At 53.5% G+C, this 26784-nt stretch overlaps 1 protein-coding gene across 3 annotated transcripts; it reads right to left on the reverse strand.

The window, feature by feature from the left end:
* Positions 1-294: 294 nt before the first annotated feature.
* LSS (lanosterol synthase) lies at positions 295-26784 on the reverse strand. 3 transcript variants are annotated; one of them, XM_081570227.1, is made up of 22 exons: positions 26698-26784; positions 26082-26250; positions 25245-25383; positions 23190-23265; positions 22337-22458; positions 21465-21561; positions 20086-20221; positions 19726-19834; positions 18939-19057; positions 17685-17782; positions 17400-17427; positions 15801-15857; positions 15118-15189; positions 14801-14851; positions 14137-14286; positions 13739-13835; positions 12904-13009; positions 4823-4888; positions 4346-4426; positions 3662-3832; positions 2826-2904; positions 295-2348 (listed from the first exon to the last, which is right to left on the reverse strand). In XM_081570227.1, the coding sequence occupies exons 1-22, from the start codon at positions 26709-26711 to the stop codon at positions 2205-2207; spliced, it is 2181 nt and encodes a 726-aa protein (XP_081426353.1). In that variant the 5' UTR covers positions 26712-26784; the 3' UTR covers positions 295-2204. The 3 variants fall into 3 exon arrangements, with proteins under 3 accessions (XP_081426353.1, XP_081426352.1, XP_081426354.1); XM_081570226.1 differs by having other exon boundaries at positions 23157-23265; XM_081570228.1 differs by lacking the exon at positions 14137-14286 and having other exon boundaries at positions 23157-23265.

The following is a 26784-nucleotide window of genomic DNA, read 5'->3' on the forward strand; positions in this document are numbered from 1 at the left end:
TTATGGAGAGAAGAACCCAGATGCCCCCACCCCACAAGCAGGGAGAAAGCCGAGCCAGGAGCTTGGAGGCTGACAACACCAAGCAAGTCGAACAATGTCCCTCCCAGTCCCCTTTGACTTTCTAGTCTTCATATCCCCTTGTCTTGTGCTTCTAACCTTTTTTTTTTTAAACAATGGGAGTTATAAATAAAACTTTTTACTGCAGATGGAGAGATGAAAATGAATCAAGCCAGCCAATTAACCTGTAATTAGTTGCTGAGAGCTGAGAGAATGAGGAACCCACAGTTAATGGCATCAGTTTTTAAACACTTTTATTACCAGAAAAAAAATTCAGATCTATGTATCAACATTGGTTATGCTCAGTAAGGAAAGTACTTTCTTGGAGGCACATTTTTATTATGCGTTAAGCACTTTTGGTTAGAGAATCCCTCAAAGGGTCAGATCTGGTTTATGTCCTGGTGAACATTCAGATTTTGCTCCCGATAATCAAAAGAAAAGCAGTGTGAATCAAGACCCATTAATCCTTCACCCAGGATAGAGAACTTGATTTTTAATCAGGCTGAGGCAAATATTTCTCCCTCAGATAACTAGAGTGCCTCCTGCTTATCTTGCGCAGTTCCTTTTTCCCTGAGACTGAGGGGTGGTGGTCCAGTGTCCACCATGGGGCGTGAAGGACCCTAGCCCATGACTGCTTCCAGGACAAGACAAGAGCACTACCTGCATCTGCCTAGGGGCTGGGTCTGGGTACTAAGGTAACTGGTGAGATAGGTGACTTCCAATAATGTTTCAGTATAAAGGTGGATGTTCATTTCTTTTCAGGAAGCTTAGTGTTTTGTCCAGTGACCTGGTCATGCCTGGCAGTGGCCACTGCCAGGAGCAAACTGGTAAACTACCGTCTGCTGCTGGAACAAGAGCAAACTGGACAGATCCCAAAGGGTCCAGCACAGCACCTTCAGCAACATAAACACTCGTTTAAAAGTGCCTGCAGAGAGTGTTGACATTCAACCAGCACAGCTAAACACCACTAGGTGCCAATGGGGTGGTTGGTAGAGCAGCAGGACCTGCCTGCCTACCTGTGCCCAGGCTGCAAGGCTTGAAGCAGGAGGAACACCACCTGGGGTAGTTGGGGGGAAGGGGGATGGGGCAGCTCAGGAAAAAGCTCCTTGCAGGCGAGCCCCAGACAGAAGTCAGGGACAGCACTGGGGGCCCCAGGACTCGGGAGCAAAGCCACGGATGCAAACCTCCGAGAGGCCTTCAGGGTTCCCGGCAGGAATGGTGGGAGCGGGGCAGGGGGGGGCATCCAGACATCTCTGGCTGTCTGAGGGAGAACAGTTGGCTGGGGGAGCGTGGCTGGGGCTGCTGTCAGAAGGGGAGGTGGCACCTCTATGGGGTGGGGGAGAGGCAGGTGGGGCCTGGGGTGACACCAGGCCTGGTTCTGGCCCTCATCAAAGCTCCATGACCTTCACAGCCACACTCCTAGGAATCCTGCGCGTGTGAGCTGCCCATCCCTGTAGGTCAGAAGCAATTCCAGGACTCAGACTTTCCAACCTGAGACCGAAGTCCATGCAGGCCAAACCAGAGGCATTTAGAAGCCAGAAGAGACTTGAGAGGCAGCACCCTGGAAGGGCATGAGGGTTGTCCCCGTGTGGGGCCACTCACGACCCCTCACCCCGTGTCAGCTCAGGCTCCTGCTTTTCTCATTAGGAGACAGCTCTAATCTCTGGAGGTAGCCATGCTGGCGCCCCACAAGCTGGCTGAACCGTGACCTGGGGCGGGGCCAGCATGCAGCATCTGGCTCTCCTCTGAGCAGCCCCGGACACTCATCGAGTCTGGTCCCCAATCCCGGAGAGCCCAACTGGCCTCGGTGAACAGCGAGGCCCAGCCTCTCCTGCTGGGCTGATAGGGAGACTAGCATGTCCCTCAGCCATAGACAGAGGCAAGGAGAGCCGGCCCTCGACAGTATGCAAACGAGGCGTAGCCGCTGGTCCAGAACTCAGCGGTTGGTCAGGAAAGCTCCCAGCCCTGCCCACAGCTAGGCCAGGTACAGTGCCAGGCGGTTCCACGAACACAACGCGCGTCAAGGTTCATCACGTAGCTCCCCTCACCGGTGCTCCTCTAGCTGGAAATTGCTCCGCCAGCCGAAGGCCCCCCCCCGCCCCCCACCGAACTCGAGGGACCAGCAACCCCCTACCCCCCAGGCACCCTCAGGCGTGCTCTCCAGGGTGGCCAGCGAGGGCACTCTCGGGGTGCAGACGGGAGAAGCGCCCGAGGGCCCAGACGGGGAAGACGTTTCTGTAGCTAGTGTAGCTGATGGCACAGGACTTGTTGAAGACCCCACTGGTGTTCTCCTGAAAGGACACAGGGGTTAACACTGCTCCACTAGGTGGAGGACAGCTCCCTAAACCAGACTCTGACCTCAGCAGGGGGGCCTACCACCTTCCCCACCTCTAGGACCCCAGGCCCTGCAGCAAACCTCAGCCTGGGCCACTGGCCCCTCGCAGGCTCATCAGGACTCATCCGACGGGGGTCAGCCTCCCATGATGTCATGACCCCATGCCCTCCCACACTTCCTTTTCAGTGAGGGGCCACCGGTTCAGCCCAAGGTGTCTGGGCCGTGAGCTTCTCTCCTCCAGCCCTTCCCTGACACCACCAGCCCTGCCACCAGTCAGTGCTTCGTGTGCACCAGCCCAAGCCATTAGGACCTGCCACCGTCACAGACTTGCTTCCAACCCTGGTGATGTTTGTGAGGCCCAAACCTGCAGGTGAAACCCGGCCCACAGGCTGTGAGGGGCATGGGGCTCTGTTGTGGGGGGAGCCACACACACCTGGGGCCAGTCCCCGTTGGGCAGCTGCTTTTCAACCAGGTAGCTGACTCCTCTCTCCAGGGCCGCCACGTCAGGGTGCCTGGGGGAGAGGGGCACTGAGCACTCCCGCCGCCCCCCTGCACAAGACCACCTCCGGCTGGGTCCTCAGGCTCACGCAGCCAAGCACAGGGAAAAGGATGAGAAACGCTGCCCGATGATGCACACCCTGAACCTCCAGGCCTGCTGGGAACAGTCAGTCCTCCAGACACCCCAAGGAGTGGCAATGCCACTGGGATGGAGACGAAGGGGCAAGAGGGCAGCCCACCTGTGGCCAAGCAAGCTGTCCCTGCCATGAGCAGCACTCTCCCGTCCACCTGGCCACTGGTCCTCAGGGGCCTAACCTCGCTCGCTGCTGGATGAGGCACCAGGAGGCGTGATGGCTCAGGTCAGGGTGCAGCCTGTCTGCCCCTGCCCACACCCTTGGGCTTCCTCTGAGGGGTTTAGGGAGGCTTCCCAATGGCCCCAAATCCGACAGGGGGCACAGACTGGGGCACAACGTGCACGTCCGTGTGCATGACTCTGCATGTGCGTGTCATGTGTGCATATGCCTGAGTACGTTTGCGATGCAGAGCCGCTGCAGGTGCTGCCACACAGTCATGCCCTGACAGCCCTGCGCCCTGGCTGACCTTGTTCAGAGGCCTTTTGCAGGACCCACCAGCTGGCCCTGCGAACCTGTCACCTATCAAGGTGGCCCCTAGGTCTCCCCCTCCCTCCCCTGCCGTGCCCACCCTGGCTGCCGGCTCACTGTCCTTCCTCCTCCCGACCCCACGGCTCCGGGACAGGCCTCAAGCCCCCACCTGACTGCCATCAGCCCCATCAGGGCCCAGCATGTGTTGTGGATCTGGGACTGGGCACTCTGCACGTAGCGACGCTGCTCACAGGACTCGAAGTCCTCCCCCCAGCCTCCATCTGCCATCTGTTGGGACAGCAGGAAGTCGCAGGCCCGGGAGACCTCTGCACAGGCAGCCCTGCAGAGACAGAAGACACAGAGCCATTACTCTGGGCAGGGTCCCTGCCCCTCCTCACCCTGGCCAGGCCTCCTTGGGTAATGGAGAGGCAGGTGTGGGCCCCCTGCACTCAGCACACCACAGGGGAGGTGAAAGGGACAGAGGTACCAGCATCACAAGATTTTGGGAGATGACCAGACAGCTGCAGATGGGCTCCTGAATGTGACACAACCCAGCCTGGCCAGCCTGCTTGCCTGTGGCTGCTCCTGCTCCTGCCCAGGTGTGGGACTTGGGTGGGGCAGGTGAGCTGGGGGAGGGCAGAGGGCCAAAGGCTTCCCACCCCACAAGAGCCAGGAGGCTCTGCAGAGCAGCGAGGCACAGCACCTCATACATTTTCCTGGAAAACTGATCTTATCTCACTGTTTAAAGCATGTAAAAACAACCCCAAAGGCAAACATCACAGCAAGAACCCCCTCAGCAGAGTATTATGCTGAGAAGACCCCCTCCTACCACAGGGCAAATGCCTGTACTCACCCGTTATGGTAGGTGTGCCCCATGCAGGCGAAGGCTTCCAGCCCAAACCAGGCGCCATACGTGAAGCACACACCCCAGGAGCTGGAGGAAGACAAGGGGAAATAGCCAGGTCCCTGAGTTCTCAGTCACAGCAGGGCACCAGACAACAGGCTGCAGGCATACCTCTAGCACCCTCTGGAGTGCAGGGAGGCGCTGCATCTGTTTTCAAGAAAAACAACCATAAGCCTTCAACACAGAGATAGACCCGCCCAACCTGGCCTCCATGGACGGCTCCACAAGCCAGATCCAAGCCCAGAGGAAGGGGGTGAGGAGCCATCAGCCACCAAGTACTTCCAACGCCCTTGGCTACACTCCCCAGCATAACGCTGAGCAGTGACTGCGGGGGAAGGCCCAGGAGCATGTCCAGAGACTTCTGGGCAGCACAGTGCCCCACTCCCACCCCTGCCACTGGCATCGGCACCCACAGGCAGCACTCACCCTTCCCAGGAGCCATCAGGCCTCTGCTTCTGCCGACAGAACTGCAAGCCCCGCTCGAGGGTCTCCCTACAACAGAGTGGGACATCACGATGTCTATTCCAGCAAAGCAGCGGTGCACCTGCTACCCTCACCCCCGACTCTACCACCTCAGAAGTATGAACATGAGTCAGTCAGTTCAGTTGCTCAGTCATGTCCGATTCTTTGCAACTCCATGGACTGCAGCACGCCAGGCTTCCCTGTCCATCACCAACTCCCAGAGCTTTCTCAAACTCATGTCCATCGAGTCAGTGATGCCATCCAACCATCTCATCCTCTGTTGTTCCCTTCTCCTCCTGCCTTCAATCTTTTCCAGCATCAGGGTCTTTTCTAATGAGTCACTTCTTTGAATCAGGCAGCCAAAGTATTGAAGCTTCAGCTTCAGTTATCAGTCCTTCCAATGAATATTCAGGACTGATCTCCTTTAGGATGGACTGGTTGGATCTCCTTGCAGTCCAAGGGACTCTCAAGAGTCTTCTCCAACATTACAGTTCAAAAGCATCAATTCTTCAGCACTCAGCTTTCTTCACCGTCCAACTCTCACATCCATACATGACTACTGGAAAAACCATAGCTTTGACTAGACAGATCTTTGTCAGCAAAGTAATGTCTCTGCTTTTTAATATGCTGTCTAGGTTGGTCATGGCTTTTCTACCAAGGAGTAAGCGTCTTTTAATTTCAAGGCTTCAGTCACCATCTGCAGTGATTTTGGAGCCCAAGAAAACAAAGTCTCTCACTGTTTCCATTGTTTCCCATCTATTTGCCATGAAGTGATGGGACCGGACACCATGATGTTTGTTTTTTGAATGTTGAGTTTTAAGCCAGGTTTTTCACTCTCCTCTTTCACTTTCATCAAGAGGCTCTTGGACCCCTCTGCCATAAGGGTGGTGTCATCTGCTTATCGAGCTTATTGATATTTCTCCCGGCAATCTTGATTCCAGCTTGTGCTTCATCCAGCCTGGCATTTCACATGACATACTCTGCATAGAAGTTAAATGAGCAAGTTGACAATATACAGCTTTGATGTACTCCCTTCTCAATTTGGAACCAGTCTGTTTTCCACATCTGGTTCTAAGTGCTGCTTCTTGACCTGCATACAGATTTGTCAGGAGGCAGGGAAGGTGATCTGGTATTCCCATCTCTTGAAGAATTTTCCACATTTTGTTGTGATCCACACAGTCAAAGGTTTTGGCATAGTCAATAAAACAGAAGTAAATGTTTTTCTGGAACTCTCTTGCTTTTTCAATGATCCAACGGATGTTGGCAATTTGATCTCTGGTTCCTCTGCCTTTTCTCAATGTAGCTTGAACATCTGGAAGTTCACGGTTCATGTACTATTGAAGTCTGGCTTGGAGAATTTTGAGCATTACTTTGCTAGCGTGTGATATGAGTGCAATTGTGTAGTGTGAACATTCTTTGGCACTGCCTTTTTTTGAGATTGGAATGAAAACTGACATTTTCCAGTCCTGTGTCCACTGCTCAGTTTTTCAAATTTGCTGGTCTACCGAGTGCAGCACTTTCACAGCATCATCTTTTAGGATTTGAAATAGCTCAGCTGGAATTCCATCACCTCTACTAGCTTTGTTTGTAGTGATGCTTCCTAAGGCCCACTTGACTTTGCATTCTAGGATGTCTGGCTCTAGCTGAGTGATCACACCATTGTGGTTTTCTGGGTCATTAAGATCTTTTGGGGGCTTCCCTGGTAGCTCAAATAGTAAAGCGTCTGCCTACAATGCGGGAGACCTACGTTCGATCCCTGGGTTGGGAAGATCCACTGGAGAAGGAAATGGCATCCCACTCCAGTATTCATGCCTGGAAAATCCCATGGACCGAGGAGCCTGGTAGGCTACAGTCCATGGGGTTGCAAAGAGTCGGACATGACTGAGCGACTTCACTTTCACTTTCTAAGATCTTTTTATATAGTTTTGTGTACTCCAGCCACCTCTTCTTAATATCTTCAGCTTCTGTTAGGTCCATACCATTTCTGTCTTTTATTGTGCCCAATATGAGCATGGTCTCCCTTAAAATACATAAAATAAGTATGAGCATGATCTTCCTTAAAAATACGTAAAGACAAATGGTTCACAGAGGAGATACAAGGCTGAAGGAACAGCAATCATAGGTCACAGGAGGAGACTGAAGGGGCAGATAAAGGAGGAAATGAAGGAGAGAAAACCTCAGGGATGAGCCCACAGGAGAAGCAGCTACAAAGGGAAACAGTGTCACCAAAAATAGGGTCAGTGACATAGATAGGTTGAAGTCATACAAATGAAATTTTTTAAGTAAACATAAAGTGAGAGAGAAAATGATACATTCAGAGGGCAGAGAAGATCCATCACAGGCCTAACTGATACTTCTGAAGAAGACCGGGTTCTCTGAAAAGGCTAGAGGTGAAGGTACACATACAGCCTCAGAATGACCCACCCCCCACAACGCTCATTGCCCCCAGGCACTCAGCCCATGTCATCCTTGAGCGGTGGCCCATAACCTGCATGTAGCCAGCTGACCCTGCAAGTTGACAGTCACTGCCTCCAGCTCCACCTGACTGGTGGATGGACTCCCTGGCGCTACTGGACCCACCCTTGCTGGTTCTCATGGAGCCACTGTACAGAGGCCCATGTGACAGGAACTCAAGGGTGGCTCCAGCCAGCAGTCAGCAAGGACATGGGGCCTGGGGCCAACAACCCACAGGGGATGGAAATAGGCCAACAACCGCACGCATTTGGGGCAGACCCCAGTTGAGGCTCACCATGGTGCCAGCATCCTGACGGCCACCTAGGGAAATCCAGAGTAGAGGCCCCAGCTCAGCCATCCCTAGACTCCTGACCCACAGAAACTGCGAGGTGACAGACGTGTGTTGCTTTGAGCGACAACTCTGTCATAATACTGTCACTCAGCAAGAGATACTAGTACAAAGGATGAAGGAACAAATAAATAACATCAGCAACGAAAAGAGTGGTATGACTCTAGTTTTAGCAGAAATTAAAAAGTGAAAAAAAGAAAAACACATACATTTGGAAACTTAGACAAAATGTACAAATTACTCAGAATATTAACTTATCAAAACTGCCTCAAGAATAAAGGACCTGAATAGTCCTACAACTACTAAAGATATGCATAAAAAACAAACTTTGCCCGGAAAAAGAACTCCACGTCTAGACATTTTATAAGTGAATTCTACTAAATCGCCAAGAACAATCATTCAAATCTTACAAACTCTTCTAGGGAATAGAAAGAGGAAGGAACGTTTTCCCTGGTTCACTCTGGGAGCTCAATGTAAGCTTCTCAATCAGCCAGATAAGAGTGATGTGGTAGAGTAAAAATTTCAGGCTGTTTATTAATGGACACAGATGCAAGCTTCCAAATGTCATTCTTAATGAAGAAATATTAGAAGCATTGTCCTTCAAAATCATGAAATACAACAAAGATGCCACTATTACCAGTTCTGCTAAGCAAAATACTGAAGGTCTCAGCCAGGGTAATGAAACAAGAAAATGGACTACAGGCCTATGGATTGAAAGGAAAAATATGTCATTTGTAAGCTTTCTCTAAGAGAAAACCCAAAAGAATCTATAAGCAATTATTCAGAACAGAAAGAGTTGCCTAGGTAGAGTCACTGGTGAATTCTACCAAACACGTGAGGAAGAAATTATGCCATCTACAATCTCTTCCAAAGACCAAAAACAGGGAATTCTGCCTAATTCACTTGATGAGCACAGCATACTAAAAACAGATAAGGACAACAAATTGAGTAACACAGGGCTGTGCACCAGTTGAACAGGCCAGCACAGCCACACCACCCGTTCTGCCCTGCACTCACAGCTGTAACTCCTCAAAGCCAGGTGCAACCACTCTCTGATAGGCCCCTGCTTTGTCGCCTTGTCTTTTCAGATTTCAGCCAGGGAGTGATCTTATAACTACTTGCAAGGCTGGGAATTCTGGTGGAGTTTTCAAAGATAGTCACAGCTGATAGTTGAAGCTGCCACCAGTTCAGAAGTTTCTCTCCCATCTTTCAAATCTTTATTCTGCCTACTCAACTCAGAGAGCAACCCCCTTTAGCAGCTACGTGGGGATCCTGCACCCCTGCCTGTTTGGTCCTTCCCACTCTAGCAGAGAACGCCGGGATGAACCCGTAGACACAAGGGAATCTCATACTGTAATTTCCAAAAAGCATATGGTTTATTTTAACTGTATTATGTAGAAAGAGTTCACAATCATTTACTGTAGCTCAAAGGCAATTATGCTATCCTCTAAGAGCAACAACTGGCTTCCCAGGTGGTGAAGTGGTAAAGAATCCGCCTGCCAATGCAGGAGACACAAGAGACATGGGCTTGTCCCATGGGTCAGGAAGGTCCCTTGGAGGAGGAAATGGTGTTGCCACTCCAGTATTGTCATCTGGAAAAACCCATGGACAGAGGAGCCTGGCAGGCTATCCATGGGGTGGTAAAGAGTCGAACACAACTAAGCGACTGAGCATACACACACACTCAAGAGTGACAACTGCCTTGCATCCTTTCTAGATAAGCTTTATAAGCTTTTGAAATTGAGAAAATAACATTTGAACTAATAAAGTTGAAACTATAGCATTTAAAAAAGAGGCTTTTCAAAGAAAATACAAACTGCCTATAGCAAGTTCCCTTGCCAAAACTGATTTGCAAAAGAGCTAAGCTTGTTTCTTTGTTTACAAAACTACAAGAAAAAAGTAGACTATATAGGAGAAGTCGGATGTATGTTTTCAGTAGAAGGCATGAAGGATAAATATGCATTTTCATTGAAGGAAAAAAGAAAGTCATTTCATTTAAAACATTGCTCATGGGGTCGCAAGGAGTTGGACAGGACTGAGCAACGAAATGAACTGAACTGAACTGATGTACATTAGATGCTAGTATCATTAATTGCCTTTGAAGTTTGTTTTCTAAGTGTACATTGGACTGAATCCTGAATTCTTCTGATTTCTTCCTGTACGTGGATAGAACTCTTCAAACTAACACTTCCAATTTTCTTCCATCTTCTGTACAAAATGAATGCTGTCCTTTTCCCAAACCTTGCAAGCAAAAGCTGGACAACCTGATACAAACTTCAACAGCTCATGTGAGGACAGTCTTCAGGCCTGTTGCTATGTGGCTACTCAGAAAGATCGCCAGAGACTCACACTGAGAACCAGGAATATCTTATCTGATTGCCACGCTTGTCCTCACTTCATCTGACAATGCTTTGAACCCAACACCTAGAAATTGTCTCAACTGGCTGCTCCCCAAACTCAGAAACTGAAATTATAATTTGCTTTAACTATTACTCATTGTTTTCATTTGTTTCCACAGAAATGCCTCTCACTGAATTACCTGATGGCTCAGATCATATAAAGGACTGATTTAGGTGGAAGCCTGGTAGCTCAGACAGTAAAGCGTCTGCCTATAATGCGGGAGATCTAGGTTTGATCCTGGGTCAGGAAGATACCCTGGAGAAGGAAATGGCAACCCACTCCAGTACTCTTGCCTGGAAAATCCCATGGACCAAGGAGCCTGGTAGGCTACAGTCCATGGGGTTGCAAAGAGTCAGACATGACTGAGCGACTTCACTTCACTTCACACGTGCAATACTGCCTCCTGAAGTAAAGCCCCCTATGTGCTTTTCCTGCTGAAGAACGCTGAGGACAGGCAGTTGCTGGCACACTATGTGTGTCTACAGAAACAACGTTTAAAGTTTTTGTAGATTGAGTCAGAAAGCTAATACCTGAATCTGATGATAACCCATTTGATTTACTTAAGTGATTAAATTTTGGCTCTGGGAAATTTTTCAATCTTGACTGTTGTTCTTTTTATAGTCATCACATCAAACTCTCAATGGTTTTAAATGTCTATCAGCAGCCACTCACATGCCAAATGCTATCCATCAGCTTGAGACAACTGGATGAAATCTGCAATAACCACACGAATGATGAAGACCATGACTACATGGCCCTCCCATCTGTCAATTCAACTAATGAGAAAAGAGACACCAACTGTAGAGACAAAGAATAATGTGACACTGGCTGGTGATCCTCTCAGCCAGCCAAGACAGTGACCAAAAACATACTGAGTGCAGCCTTGAAAATTCCCCAAGCAGACAAAACCAGCTTAATCATACAATCAAAGGCTAATTTAGTTTATTTTTTTAGGACTAACTTGACCTGGGTCATTTCTGTTTACACCGCTGGAAATCATAAAGAAAACTGCTTCTCAAACTTGATACAAAGTAAGCACTGAAAATTTTAATACTGTAAACCAATCATTGTGAAGAATAAACATTCTGTTTTGTCACAATATAAGCTGCTATATAACAATATATATCCAACTCTCATTCCGAGTTTTGGTTTGAGCACTCTTGGTTTGCAAACTGTCTTTTTGGTGTGTGCATGATAAATTGTTACTAATTACTGCTTCAATGACTTATTGGTTTTCCTTTGGCTGTTTAACAAAATAAAAACCTTTGACAAAATCCTGAACAATATCAAGTCCTGCTGCTAAGTCGCTTCAGTCGTGTCCGACTCTGTGCGACCCCACAGACGGCAGCCCACCAGGCTCCGCCGTCCCTGGGATTCTCTAGGCAAGAACACTGGAGTGGGTTGCCATTTCCTTCTCCAGTGCATGAAAGGGAAAAGTGAAAGTGAAGTTGCTCAGTCGTGTCCAACTCCTAGCGACCCCATGGGCTGCAGCCCACTAGGCTCCCCCGTCCATGGGACCCCCAGGCAAGAGTACTGGAGTGGGGTGCCATTGCCCTCTCCTTACCAAGTCCAACAATATATAAAAAAGAAAGCACATAATGACCAAGAATCAAGAAACAATAGAATCATACAAGGATGAAGGAAAATCTATAAAAATTGCGTAGAAGCCCCATAACACAGCAAATCCACATCCACATCCTCAAGAAATGGGAACCTCTATGCCCCAAAAGACAAGTCTAAGAGGGTTCACAGCAGGATGGTTCATCATAACCCACTGAGAGGCCCCAAAGGATGCATGACAGCACATGCATAAACAAAGTATGGGATCTCTATTTGACAGTGGAGACAGACATAGGATTCCACCTGGGATCACAGTGGGAAAGAGAATGAGGAGGGGAGCTTCTGGTAACGTGTTTGCCTGATGTGGTCACATGGGTGTGTGGGTGAATACTTCATTACTCACCCAAGGGCTACATGTAGGGTTTGTGTGCTACTCTGAACATGCGCCAAACTTCCTGGTAAAGGTGTATGTAAAAACTCTATTATTTGAATACAAGTGGAGCATTCTTCACTTTATTGTGCTTTGCTTTATGAACTTTGCAGATACTATGTTTTTTTTACAAACTGAAGGTTCACGGCAACCCTGCATCGAACAAGTCTATCAGTGCCATTCTCCAACAGTATTTGCTCATGTCATGTCTCTGTCACATTTTGGTAATTCTCACAATATTTCAAACTTTCTCATTACTATTATATCAGTTGTGGTGATCTATAATCAGTAATCTTTGATGTTACTATTACAAAAACAATTCGACTCACTGAAGGCTAAGATGATGGTTAATATTTTTTAGCAATGAAATGTTTTTAAATAAGATATGTAGATTGTTTTCTTAGACATAATGCTATTGAACACTTAAAAGATTACAATATAGCATAAACATAAGTTTCAAATACCCTGGGAAACCAAAAAATTCATGTGACTCACATTATAGTGACATTTACAGTGGCTGGAATTGAACCCGTGGTATCTCCTAGGTACACATTTATGTGTCTTCTTTTAACATTATTAAGAAGATGCAAAGAATAGCTTTTGTGGTATAACTGTGCTACTCTGACCCCCAGTACACACATTTGACATATTTCAGGGCGTACAACTGGATCCAGAAGCATCTGAAGCTCTTCCATTTTTAAATGAGTTTCATTCCAGAGCCCCCTTTCTGAGATGGGCCCCTTGCCCTAGCACCCAAGTGAGCAAATGGCTTGCTCTCAATGACATCAAGGTTGTCTGAGTTCTTGGCCTCAAGTTAATGGCACCTGTGCTGTGTGGCCAACCATCCCTTACCTGATCTCCCCGGCCCTGTGGTCTGGGAACTGCTTGTGGAAAATCTTCAGTGCCTGCATCACTGCTGAGGTACACTCCACATACGTGTAGTCAATCATGATGTCCCCTGAGAAAGGGAAGGAAAGACTGAGGCAATTCAGGCCAAACCATGACACAGGAGAGTGCCATAACACACGGTGCCTGACCGTCCTCCAGAGGAAAGGAGGACACGTCGCCAGCGACCAGCCTGGTGACACGGCCACCAGGTGGGAGGGTGGTACCAGCACAGGTGACCTGGAGGCCCATCTGTGTTGCAGGATGGTCAGGCTGGTGAGAGGGTGAGAGAGCAGGGTGCACAGTGGAGCTGCACTCATCCTAAAAAGGCCTGTGTGGGAGCACGCCTGCCAGTTACAGGAGCCCAACAAATGGAGACCCAGAGGAGGGTACAGGGTGCACATGGACCACACCTGAGCGGTCCCACTATCACCTCCCTTCGAGGGCTCCATGAGGAGCACTCAGGAGACAGGCCAGCCCTCACGGAACACAGAGTAGGAGTGGCCCAGGCTGAGACCCGAGAGCCCAAGTGACTCCCACCCACCTCTGAGAGGCAGACTGCAGCTTTTCTATCTACCACCAGGGTCATCACACCCTTGGAAGGTGAGGAGCCCAGACAGTCTTGTGCTTGGGGGCTCCTCAGAGCATCTGCCCACATCCACCTCATCTGCCAGCAGTTGGTTTGTACTGCGCACCGCCCCCCACCCCCAAGCAGGGAAAGAGCTCCAGGTGCTGGCAGGAGGTCCTGCCTGGGCATGTGGGGCCCCTGAGTCCATGGCCACGTGACAGGTCAACTACTCACCGAAGACCTCTGAGGGGTTCAGAAGCTCCAGAAGGTGTCCCCCACGCTTGGTCTCGTAGGTGGCAAACCCTCCGTCGGGGTTTCTCAGGCTCAGCAACTAAAACCAGCAAGAGGGGTCCTGAGAATCCACACAAGGCAAGGAGCCGAGGAGCAGCCCAGACCTTGGGTGCCCAGAACAATGGGCACTTTGTCAACCAGGCACCCTGGGACCACTTGGGATCCCTTCCCAGCACACACGTGCTTATCACTTATAAATTACATATGCGCCACCAAACGAACCATCTCCATGTAAAACCTGGACAAAACCTGGATATGTTAAGAGGGTCTGTGGTTGGGTGGCCAAGACTCTGCGTGCCCAGCACCCTCAGGGATGGGAGTCCCACACCCAGCAGCCTCACCACAGCGACAGCATCGAAAAGCCGCTCTCGCGGGACATGATTGGTAACAAACGGACACTTTTCCTGCAGGAGAAGGATGGACTTCAAGGCCTCAGCCGTGCAGTCGGCCACGATCCAGCCACAGTCCAGCGTGCTAAAGCTGAAGCCGCCCTGTAAAGTGTGGGGCTGTAAGGGTGGAGGCCACGGCACCTTCCCTGCCCTGACCATCATGGAAGTACAGCCACAGCCCCAGGCCACACGCATGTAGACAGGCCCCCAGCTTCCAGCACAAGGACTGCAGCCTCTACCAGTCGCCGCCTTCAGGTTCCACCTCAGGAAGGGCACAAGCAGCCACTGTGAGAAGGTGGCTGTGGCCATGCTGACGCCCCATATGCTGCAGGAACCACCCTTTCAGCCCTGCCTGTCTCCCTCCCATTCACGTCTGACAGCTTGTTTAACGTCTGCACGTGCTGCTGAGTGCACGTGTGTGTGACGTGGTGCAGTGAAACCCTCGCAGCTCAGCTATTGGGTTTGTGCACAACTCCATGGTCAGGAATATCATAGGTGCACCGGTGGGACCCCACACTGTGCGTCTATCACAGCAGGAAGCCCCAGAAGGCTGGGAGAGACTCCTCCTCATAGGCAAGGTCCAGCTAAACAGGGCCGGTGGGGTGGGGCGTGGTACCTTGCTCATCTGGCGGTAGTACTTCTGGTAGTCGGGGAAATTGTCTGGCACCTGGGCAGCATCCGAGGAGCACACAGGGAAAGCAGGGAGGAGCACGTCACTACCGTACCGTACACACTCAGACAGGGGCAGGAGGGGCCGGTGCAGCAGGAAGGGCAGAGACCCAGGGCTGCCACCCCCTCGGTCACCAGCACTAAAGGGAATCCCCCAGGCAGCACCCGCTGGCCCACTGCCCCCATCCACAATCGGGCACACCCTGAGCAGGAGATGGCAGAGGGAAGGAGGGGAGTCCCATCTGTGGCAGGCATGGGCCTCACCTGTGAGAGCCGGAGATACTCATGTGCCTTCTGCAGGCAGGACCAAAACACTGGCCTGTGATGTGCACCTGCCTGGAAAAGAGAAAAAGGGCTGAGATGCTCGGCAGCATATGTCTGCGCGGTGGCTCATCCCTGGATGCTACTGGTGACACCCAGCCACCCCTGGGAGCCAGGGGCAAACCCCCCAAGTCTCGGTGGGCTCAGGTTCTGCCTCCAAGTCAGCAGGACATGGTGGAGCAATGAAACAGGCTTCTCCACCACACCCGGCCCCAGCCCACCACACGGGGTCCCTGCCTGTCTAAGGCAGGCTGCCATGTGGTCCATACCTCTACCTGGGGCTCTCCATCCTGCCAACCTCATTCCCGCCTGCATGAAAACATGCTCCTATTTCTCCCCAGCATGTACTCAGAAGTATCCATAACGAGCTGTTTGAGCACTGAGAGGGCCTGGAGCCCCCTACCCCTTCCCAAAGACCCCACTACCTAATCACCTCAGGAACCGCCCACCAAGGCTCCCTGTCCCTGGAGCCTTCAAGCACCATGCCCCCCCTACCCAGAGTTGCCAGGTAAGAGCCTCAAAGCCCAGCTGAGGGGAGGGTCAGGGCCAGCAGGCGCCATGTCCGCTGGATGCAGGGGTAGACACACAGGAAGGGCAGCTGGAGAACAAGGGACAGGGCTGCATACCTCCAGCAAAGCCTGGATGGCGAATGCGGTGTCCCAGATCTGTGAGCCATTGGTGCCCTGTGTAGAAAGGATAACATCACAGCTGCCTCTCCTGCACTCCACCCCAACTTCCTGGATCCCATAGGCACCCAGAGGGTCAAAGAGGGTGCAAGGCCTCCACCGGATCCTGAAGACGTGGGAGCCCTGTTGACTCCTGACCCCAGGCTCTGGGCTCTGAACTCTGACACCCACAGGGGCCTGAGCGGGTGGTCCGGCAGGCAGACATGGGCCAGGCAGCCCCACCTGCCTTCGTCAGAACATCAGCCAGGACAGGGCTTCCTCAGGGCACTTCCAGGATTTGGATGCCATGGCCTCCACTGCCCACCCACTGGCACAGAGCCCAGACAGATTGGTGGCCCTCAGGGGCCCCAGACATCATGGCCTTGCCAGACAATGTGTGGGAAGAAAGCACATGACCAAGATAGCACCAGGCCACAAAAACCTGTTCTGATCAAGCCCTGATCAGACCAGGGCACAGAGCAGGTAGAAGGTGCACACCCTAGGGACAAATGGCCCAGGACACCAGGGATACTGTAGGACGAAGGTGACATTAAGGATCAGCCTCCTGGGTCAAATCGTGATACCAGCGAACCCACAGCACAACCCCATCGCAGGCAGCCATGAGCTCCATGGGACAGCACTGCAGTTCTGTCAGAACCAGAAGCTCCAGGGCTGGAGGCTCACCACCCTCCTCAACTTCGAGGATTTTGGGATACTTCACATAAGACTGGCAGTGTGGGGCCCAGGCAACTAGAAGAGGGGCTCGAATGCTGCAAGAAGGGCCAGGGAGCAGGAAGAAGGGCTTGAGCACACTTAGCAAGGACACCTGGGCAGGTGGTCTGTGCTGGGCAGGGTCAGGCTCACGTGCACCCATCCCAAAGGATCCAGCAGTTAGTGTGACCCAAGGACATTGCTGGGGGCACCCTGTTCCACACTGAGGGACAGCAGAGCAAAGCCCGAGAGCTCTTGGCTGGCGGCCTCTGGGACCCCCGCTGCAGGGACAGGACCGGGTCAGCCCAGGCCGCCCTGTGACCCGCAGCCCCACCCCCAGGGACACGCATAGGACACAAGTGGGGGATGTCATCTACAGCATCCAGACGCCAGAAACCAGCAAACAGCACAAACAACCCGCCCACAGGGAGCATATCTTGGGACCCTGAAGAGGCGCTCCGCTCCAGGGGGCAGGGGAGGGCAGAGGTTCTCCTCTAACTGTCCTGACCCTGCCAGCCAGACCCCGTGTGTGAGCTGCAAGGTCAGCGTCCAGCAGTAGTCGGCTAGTGCCAGGAACCCCTCGTGGCCTTCATCCCCCCTGAGCTGAGGCTGAGTGACCTCAGTGTACAGACCACTCCCACAGTGTGGCTGCAAGCCCGCAGTTCTCCCGCCACCCCGGGGGCCCATCAACATTCCTGCCAGACAGCACCCGCCCGGGAGGGCCCAGGAGCACCCCTCAGACACAGGACCTCAAGCCAACAGGCCATGCGGGGAGGAGAGACTGGGGATATGAACAAACCCAGGGCAGAGATGGTGGCAAGGAAGCAGCTTTGGCCCCACTGCTCTCACCTGCATCTTCATGCCGTCGAGGCCCAGCCTACAGGGAGGGGGAGAATGATCTGGGTCAGCGAGCACAGGCAGTGCTAGATGTCAGGGGCCCAGAGTCCACATCCGGAGAGTAACCCACCCAAGCAGCATGGGACACACAAGGACAGCTCTCCCATACCCATCATGCGGAGGGTCCACGGGGGAAGAGGCCACCCTGGAACGCAGACCGAGGGACACACAGGCTGTGTCTACCCTCCCCCAGGCAGGCCAGCACTTGGCTCTTGGCTTCACCTTCCGCACACTCACCAGAGGTAATCAGGAATCCTGGACACATGCTCTTGGAAGACAGCAGAGGCCGGCCCATCTGCATGCCAGCGCACGAGCATGTTGATGGTTTTCGAGATCTGCAGGAGACAGCCCAGTCAGGGCCTGGACCCATACCCACCGGGTTCCTGGGCTTGAGGGGTGCGGCCCCAGCACAGCCTTGTTCCAGGCCAGGCCACTGTTCTGACTACCTTCCCAAGCACTCTCTGCTTCCAGGCCCCGAGATCAAAAAACCAGGCTGCAGTGAGGGGCCAAGGCAGGTGTGCCTGGAGGGAGGGGGCACTGCAGCAGGGAAAAGGCAGAGTGACCCACAGAGGGGATGCAGGCCAGCCAGCGAGTGAGCAGGACTGCCATGAGGTGACAGACAAGGCGGGGACCCTGCATGGGCGCCTGGGATGTGGGGTGTCCTGAGCTGTTCGAGATAACTGGGGACCGAGGGCAGAGCTGTCTGTGGGGCATGGGAGAGGCTTGGAAGTGAGACCAGGGAGCCAGGGCCTGTTGCTCAAAACAGAAGTTATAGAGGCCCAATCCTTCTACCCCGAGAGATCACAAATCAAGGTCTAACTTGTTTATGCGGCACTAAGAGCCCACACTGAATCCCCCAGTGTTAAAAGGGAAACACTCGGCCGTTCAGCGGGACAGTGGTAGTTTACGTCCCCAGGTACCATGTGGCCCAGCAAACACCTGCCAGAGGGGTCAGGGATGAACACCTGCCGGCAGGGTCAGGGATGAACACCTGCCAGCAGGGTCAGGGAGGAACACAGCAGGGTCAGAGATGTGGCTCACACAGTGGACCCGTGGGCTTACCTAGCATGGAGGTCACAGCCTGCCCACTGGTTCACACAACTCTGCCTCTTGTACCCATCGCCCTAAGGCTGCAGGCTATCGACTGACCCTGTGATGGCCGCCTGGGCGCACACGAGAGGCAAAGCCGGGTCAGGAGCACAGAGGCTCACTGAAGCGAGAGTCTTGAGCCAGCAGGCTCATCAGGAGTCAGGAATGGAAACAAGCACCGGGGCCCTCCAAAGTAGAAGAAAGGCGGGCAGCGGGGCATTGGGAGTAGGGAAGGGGATAATGGGAGCAGCATTCCAGACACACCAGGTCGGGGACACTGTGGGCCAGGCCAAGGGTCCTGGGGGATCGGAGGCCACATCGCAAGGAGAGACCTTACCTGGGGGAGACCCCACCCCCAGCCCCACAGACACAGGCCCAGATACCCGGGAGGAGCGCACTGACCGGGCCGATGCTGATGCACTTGGTGAAGCGGTCATCAGCCGCGATGTGCTCATGCAGCTTCAGTGTGGCCCGCTGTCGCAGGCTGGTGCTGTGGTGGCGCTCATACAAGTTGAGGACGGCTGCGGGGTGTGGTAGGGGGTTGTCAATGGCAGCAGACCTGGGAGGAGCGCTGGCTCCACCACAGCCGGCAGCCTCCACCCCCACCAGCCTGCCTGGGCGGCTGTGCCATGCACCCCATGCCCCATCCCGGCATCCTGCAGTGAGGGAACGAGTGAATGGACAAGCTGGAGACGAGTGGACCGGCGAGTGGGGACAAGCAGATGGGCGGGGCCGGGGAGCAGACAGGTGTGCAGGCGGGGCGTGGGGTGGGGGGACGAGTGGACGGGGCGGGGGGCGGAGGGAGATGAGCGGAGGAGCGAAGGGGAACATGCCGCTTGCTCACACAGCACTATTGGGTGGCGCCTGGCTCTGAGCGGCCAGAAGGATCCACGGGAGCCAGGCCTGGACAGGCCTCTGGGGACCACCCCTTCTGTTCCAGAGGAGACACCCCCGGCCCCTCCAGGCCCTAGGCTCCGAATCCTCTGTCCAAGAGCCCGAGTCCCAGGTGGGTCTGCTGGACATGAGGTGCGCAAGCCCGGCCCCCTCGTCCCCACAGGACCCCAACATAGGACTGTGAGAAGGGCAGAAGGAGACCCACTGAGGGGCAGTGTCCCTTCCTGTCACTTCAGGTGTCCCTGACTCCGGGAGCCCAGCCAGCCCAGGGAGGGGGGGCCAGGGGGGCACCCACCATACACTACGTGGAGCAGCCAGCTGTGCGGCGTGTACAGATCGTCCGGGGCCACGCTGTTCCTGTGCGCCGGCCAGTCAATGCAGCTGTATTCCTCCACGTAGAGCTCCTGCGGGCGTGCGGCGCCTCAGACGTGCTGGGCCCTGGGCCCTTTGCCCTCGTCTCTGCTCCGCTGCCGCCCCCCGCCCCCCCACCTCCCCCCACCCCCTGGCCAGACCCTGATGAGCACAGCCTCCCCAAGTCCATCCCAGGGCGCTTCGCGAGGCTTACTGAACCGATTGAACAGCATCGCCCCAGGCCGTCATTCAGGGACAGGGGCGGGGCTACCCTCTGGGCAGGCCTGTGTGTGGTCAGGCTCACCTGGCGGAGGCTCTGGACCAGCGGGCCCTCCTCGGCACTCAGCCGGGTGCTATAGCAGTAGGCCATGGGCAGGTACACCTGCCGACAGTGGCACCAGATAGTGGAGGGATGTGCAGGCATCCAGTCAGGAAACAGCCTGGGGGCAGACTATGTTAGTGGGTCCCCCGCAAACTGTTGCAGCCAGTGGACACCGGAGGCAGGGCTGTCTCCAGCCAAGTGGGCACAGCCCTCAGCACTTCACGGCCGAGCTCCTGAGGGGCACAGTCCGCAGTAGCCAACAACCCCTCCTGGTTCACCAGTGCCCCCTAACACCAGGAGACACGGCCCTTAATGGGTCAGGGAGCCTGTGAGTTCCCAGCTGTGGCCAACATGTCACAGAAACAGAAACCCTTAACCACAGAGATGTTGAGTGAGGGTCTACAGAGACACTCTGGACTATCTTTGCAGCTTTTCTGGGAATTGAGAACTATTTCAAAATTAAAAGTTCTTACCTAAAAACCTTCAGGACCACAATGTCTCCTCAAGTCTGACCAAGTCTGACCATTGGCCCTGCTGTGCTTTGTCCAGACACCCAGCCTGATGTGGGCACAGCTCTGTAGCCCCCAGGAGGCTGAGCACCTGGGCGGTCTCCTCCACCCTCCCCTTTCAGCCTCAGACCACGTGTGCGAGGGGTCCCTGACAGCTCCCCGCCCCAGGGACCTCACCTCCTGGTGCTTATATGTATATGGATGTGTTCTGGACACATCCACAGCTTTCATGAGATATTCACAAAATGCTTAAAATCGCCAGCTAATAGGCCTCACACAATATAGAATGAGTGTTGATTTTGCTGAGTTTTTAAACAGCATTATAGTTCTGTTAAAGAAAATTCTCATCTTTCAAATACACACACTGAAGTGTTCAGGGGAAATAAGATGTCTGGGATCAACTTTAATGTTCACTGGCAAACAAATAGAAGGCGGGCAGTAAGACAGCATGCACACCCCAACCCTGGCTGGGGAGGGCTGCATGGCTGTCACCTGTGTTCTCTGTTTCGATAGATGCTCAGAGTGTCAATAACAACACAATTATAGCCACCTGTGCAGCAAAGCCAGTGCTTCATTCCCTACACCAGCGGCTCTGTAAGCAGTCAGGCAGGACCCACCCACCTGCTGAGGACCCAACCCCACTGCACCTCCCTCCCTCCCGCCCAACTGGGAACCCCCTTCTCTCTTCTGTCAGCCAAGCACGGGTTCCGCCAGGAGCCTACCACCACCCCACACCACTGAATGGACAGTCCCATATCTGACTAACAGGCAGCAAGTGACCTAGGCAGTGTCACTCCACTTGCTAAGACACTGGTGACCCGGCCACCAAACTGACTGTAGGGGGGCGCATACCACATTTCTGGAAACAGTGTATTGAGGCCTTCCCAGCTGTACACGTTCAGGACAGCCAACCAAAACTTCCCCCAGGAGGGGATGAACACAGCACCACCTGGAGGGATAGCACAGACCTCGTCACTGGCCTCTGGCTGAAGAGGAGACCCTTAGGAACAGAGCCCTTCAGCCAACAGGCTGCTGAGAGTCCTCTCCTCCTCGTGCCGAGTAGGTCCCAGAGCCCTCGGACCACCCACACCACCACCATCAGCTGGAACCCCAGAACAAGCTGTCCCAGAACAAGGGCACTGGCGAGATCCTTCCTGCCCCCCGGGAGACAACGCAGAGCAGGCAGAGCCCTGAGCCAGGAAGGGGCTTCAAGGTGCCAACAGGAAAGCCCTCGGTGTGTGAGCGCAGAGCTGGAAGCACGAACAGCATGAGGAATGTCTGTGAGGGGTGGACAGGTGGGCAGGTGGGCCAGAGCAGCAGCGGATGATCTCTGAGCAGTACGAGCTGAAGGGCCTCCCAGGGTGAGGGAAGAGCAGCCGCTGCTAGGAGTTCCGCCAGGCACATGGTAGAGCAGGCAAAGGGGTGAGCAGAACTCCGCCAGCTCCACCCCACACATGCGGCCCGGGTGCCCTCTGGGAAGGCACACTCCCGCAAGCAATGCACCAGCGTGTCCTTTGTGAGTCCATGCCAATTTGCGAAACAGAATTAAACGGCAACCTTAATTTGTGCTCTGAAATTTTACTGGCAAGGGTAGATAGTTTCCTCCTACTCCTGCTTTGATGCCTTCCTTGCACCTGTCTGTTAATAGTTCCCATTTGCGAGCCCTCCTTACACTGAGGTAACATGACCTCTTTACTGCACAGCGTGTTCTGGGCAGGGGGTACCTTTCTTGTGAAGAAGGTTCCGGGCTCGCACCAGGTCAGGATCGTCAGGCCCCACACCCAGAATTCTCAAAGACACATAGTTGAGCGCAGTTCCAAATACCGTGGACTTGTCTTCAATGTGCCTACGGCAGAAGGAGGCAGATGAGAAACTGACATCTTCCATTACTTAAGAAATTAAGCTACGCTTTCATTAAGTTTCCTCAGCAAATCAAGAATGACATAACTACAGAAGAATCATCCAGAACAGCCATACTCCGGTAAGAGCTCCTGCACCTCTGTGACAACCGAGCAGTTCCAAACTGCTCCCCAGGTCTGCCCACCTCCTCTGTCCACTTCTCACACTGAATCGACAGGACCAGTGTCGTGTGGCAGTGACTCAGCTAAGACTCTACATCACCGAGGCCCACAGAGCACACTCCAGAAGCAGCCAGCCAGGCGGGAAAGGGCACTGGCGAGATCCTGTCTGCCCCAGGGCCCACAGTCCAGAGGGCTGGGATCCCCAGCTCAAGATGCCCATGACTCCATCCAGGTGGTGAGCAGAGCTGAGCTGTCCTCCCAGGATTCTGTAATGAAGGCTGCCGTTATGGAGTCAGCAAGCCCAGGAGGGGCCATGCCCCAGCTGCAGGATAAGAAGCACCAGGGAAACCTGGACCTGCCTGCATGGAGCCTCCAGCCCAATTCCCTCCTGCCAGGCTCTCTTCCCACCCACTCCCGGCCCACAGCTACAGTAGCTCCCCGCCAACAGGTGCATCTCTCACGTAAGAACACATGTGCACATGCACATACACACTTGCCATGACCCAGGGTCAGGGAGACTCACAGGCCCCAGCCGCCGTCGGGGAGCTGCACAGACCGCAGGTACCGTATAATTTCTTCTCGGTATCCGGTCGGCAGAGGGATGTGCGCCACATGGCACGTGATCAGGAGGCCTGTGGGGCAGAACAGATATTCCTTGGCAGGGACTCAGCACTTCTAAGCGCAGGCCTGAGACCCTGGGAACCCCACACAATAGGGAACTCTCTGCTCGGCCCTTTCTGGTGCAAACAAGCCTGGGAAGGCTATTCCTCCCCACCCCATCAGGGACTTCGGAACTGGGGCCCCAGGAGCAGTGGCAACAGCACACATGACACACACTGCGTGGGGCATGCAGAACCCACCAGCCATGCCAGGGTCCCCCACTATTGACGCGCCAACCGGGAAAGAAACCCTAAATGGATCATCCCTGGATGGGGTAATGTTTACTTGCTTATATTTACATATTCCCGTTTTATTAAATGTTTTAATTGCACATGTCATTTTGAGAGATGGACAATAAATAATATCCACAAAGAACCTTCTGTTCCCAGCCTGGCCCTCCTGAGCATGGTGTTCACAGGCTCCCCACCTCCTCCCCCTCCACTCTACCCTTGGGCGCGACTTCATCAGACACATGCCCATGGCACTGAGCACATGGGGTCTCAGGCAGGCCCCAGCAACAACGTGTTGTGGAACGGATCCCTGACTCTGGCCAGAGGCACAAGAAGCCCCAGCAGACATAGCCACACAGACACCACAGAGGTTCATAGAAAAAAGTCCATCTCCTTTTGTTAACAGGTATGATGCTCTCAAGACAGAAACACACAAACAGGAAGCAGTGCCTGTGGCTTCCCCATTTTACAGTCAAGGAAACAGAGGCACAGCCCCTAAGTGGTGGTCTAACCCCAGAGTCAGTGATCACCACAGTGATGCTCAGTGTAACACAGGCCACACAGAGTCACGGCCTCCAGGAGTGTTCTCCAAACTAAAGCAGAAAAAGACCGGTCAGATTTCAGCCAACCATGGAAGAACCCTGAGACAGCACCCCAAAACAGGCCAGTGTTAACCTGAGAAAGATGGTCTGTCCAGAGTCCAGAGGGAGAAAGGAAAGCCCCAACCTACAGCCTGCAGAGGACCGGGGGGGAGGGGGTGGGGAGAGGGGGGCAGCAGGCTGAGCCCAGAGCTGCAGCAGCAAGCACAAAACAATGCAGCATCCCCATGACCTGTCACCTACTGAGTGCCTGGTGCTATGCACATATGACCAAACCCAGTTCCCATCATCCCCATGTCACAGATGAGTCAGCCAAGGCATGGTGCAGTCCTGCCACCTTGCCCAGGGTCACAGCAAGCCAGTGCAGTCACTGCCTCCCTACAAAGACTCCTGGGAAAAGTCTCAACAGGCTCCAGGTGGGACCAAGGGAAGAAAGCCCAATGACTTGCCCCCAAGGACAGGCCCATGGGTCCCTGAACAGGAATACAAAGCTGAACAGTCCAGGAGATAGCAAGGCTTGGAGTCAAAGCAGAGACGGGAGCTTGATGGACTCCTAGAAATTCATAAAAGGAATTTCTCATATTGCTTTAGAGAAATGTTCCCAGGATGCAGCACAGTCTGATCTAGCCAAACCAGCTGAGTACCCAGGAGATGCAACTGCAGTTCTCCTACAACTCACCAACCTCCATCTACAGCTCCCAGTTGAGCTCTCTTGGCCAAGCCTTCCAGTGAGTTCACACGTGCAAGATGCCTACACAGGACTTAAAGGTCCCCACCCACCACCCTGCCCACCTCTGCACCTTTCCATAGGCCAGGCCCTCCACGGATGCCCCTGCTCTGCACTGAGACTCCAGAGCCTCCCTGCACCTCCCAAAGCACTCTTGCTTCCTTTTGCAGAACATTAGCTAGCTGAGCCTTCGCTCCCATCCCCCAGCAACAACACCAGGACAACTCAGGCACAAGGCAACCCTTCCCCAACCTTTTCTATGTAAGCTCCTGGTTTTTCACCTGCTCATTCACTCACACCACAGATGTTCAACAAAGGCCTGAACCAGCTCAAGCCAGGATTTCAAGGATGCCCCAGGGTGGCCTTACCCACAAGCCACAAAACCACCTTCATACCTGGTAGGAGGAAGAGCGGGCCACCGTAATCACCCGCCCAATGCCCATCCTCAGCCTGCAGTGCAGCGTAAAATGTCACCCCATTCAGAGCCCCCTCGCTGGCTGTGTGCGCTTTCGTCAAGTCCTTAAAGAAACTCTTCTGCAAAGAAGAGAAAAAGAGATGAGAGCTGAGGGGTCTGCAGCTAGGCCAGAGGAGCCCTCGGCATTTAGACACTAAGTTAAAGTAATAAACCTGAATTATTTTGAAAGTTTCAGCTGTTTCAAAGCCTAAAATTCTGATGATGGTATTGCCAATCTCCCTCACGGTTCTGTGTTCCAGTCATACATTTGCAAATTTATTCACAACTTCTCCAAGACATCTTAATAAACCAGGTGCTCAAGAGTGTGGGGTGGGGCACTGATGCCCACTCAGACCTAGAACTCAGGTCTCTCTCGGGCAGGGGCCACGGGATGGCACAGTGACAGGGAGACCTCATTTACATGGCATACTCTCTAATTGAATTTCTCATGAAATTCGCTGGATCAAAAACTTCTTTTTCTGAATAAAAACAAAGTTAGAGCTGTTTTTTACACACAGCTTAGTGATAAAGGGATTGAAGTAAAGGGGCTTCATGTTCTGTGTTTACCCCAGTTAACTCCTGTAGGAACCAGCTTTGGTGACACACGACACAAGTACACATTGCACATCCCTTCTTTTTAAGAAAGAAAAAAATACCCTTTACATCTAGCTGTTTAAAGCTCCCTGCTGGTTCCTGGTGCTCCTTACTAAGAAGGGAGGGAGGCAAGTTTCTGGTGGTGTCCCAGACACTGCATGGGACTAGCAGAATCAACACTTACTGTATCCAGTCCCAAGAGGTGAGCTTCCAGGCCAGACTGCTCTCGGCCAGGATCTTCTTCTTCTTGAAAGTAGGTCCATGTCTGCCTCCCAAGCTTATTGCTGAGTCGCCAGCGACTGAGGTCTGTGGCTGGCTCTGTCTTATAGGGTCCCCCTCTTCGACGCAGACACCTAGAAAAGATTATGCTCAAGTGACCTGCTCTGACCTGGTCAGAGGCCTGACGCGCAACGAACTCACTGTTTCACTCCAACAACCTACCAGCAGACTGTTTCTCTTACCTTGCAAAATAAAAACCCTCTAGAGGCGCTTCTGCAACTACACATCGCGCCATTGTTTCTCCGGGAGAGGAGACACCTGCCATCGGACCGCCGCCCACGGCCTCGCCCCTACCCCGACCCCTGGCCCCACCCGGCTCACCCCTGCCTGGCCCCAGAAGGCCCTCAGGCGACGCCGCCGAAGGAGAGCTTGCCCCTCACCGCCCCCCAAGGCTGGTGCCGCAGGTCTCCACAGACGGCGGGCTGGACCGGACGGTGCAGCAGCCTCGCTGGTAGCCCTCGACCCGCTAAGACCCCTCCTCGGCGCCCCCGACCACGCTCCCCCTTCTCGCGGGGACTCACGTGCCCTCCGTCATGACCGCTACCGTGCTCCTGATTCCCTGCAACCTGCGCCCAGTACCTGGACTAGCCTGCGAAGTCTTTCGCCTC

This window comes from Giraffa tippelskirchi, chromosome 2 (assembly GCF_054371585.1).
Source record: "Giraffa tippelskirchi isolate mGirTip1 chromosome 2, T2T-mGirTip1v1.2.pri, whole genome shotgun sequence".
NCBI classification, from domain to species: domain Eukaryota; kingdom Metazoa; phylum Chordata; class Mammalia; order Artiodactyla; family Giraffidae; genus Giraffa; species Giraffa tippelskirchi.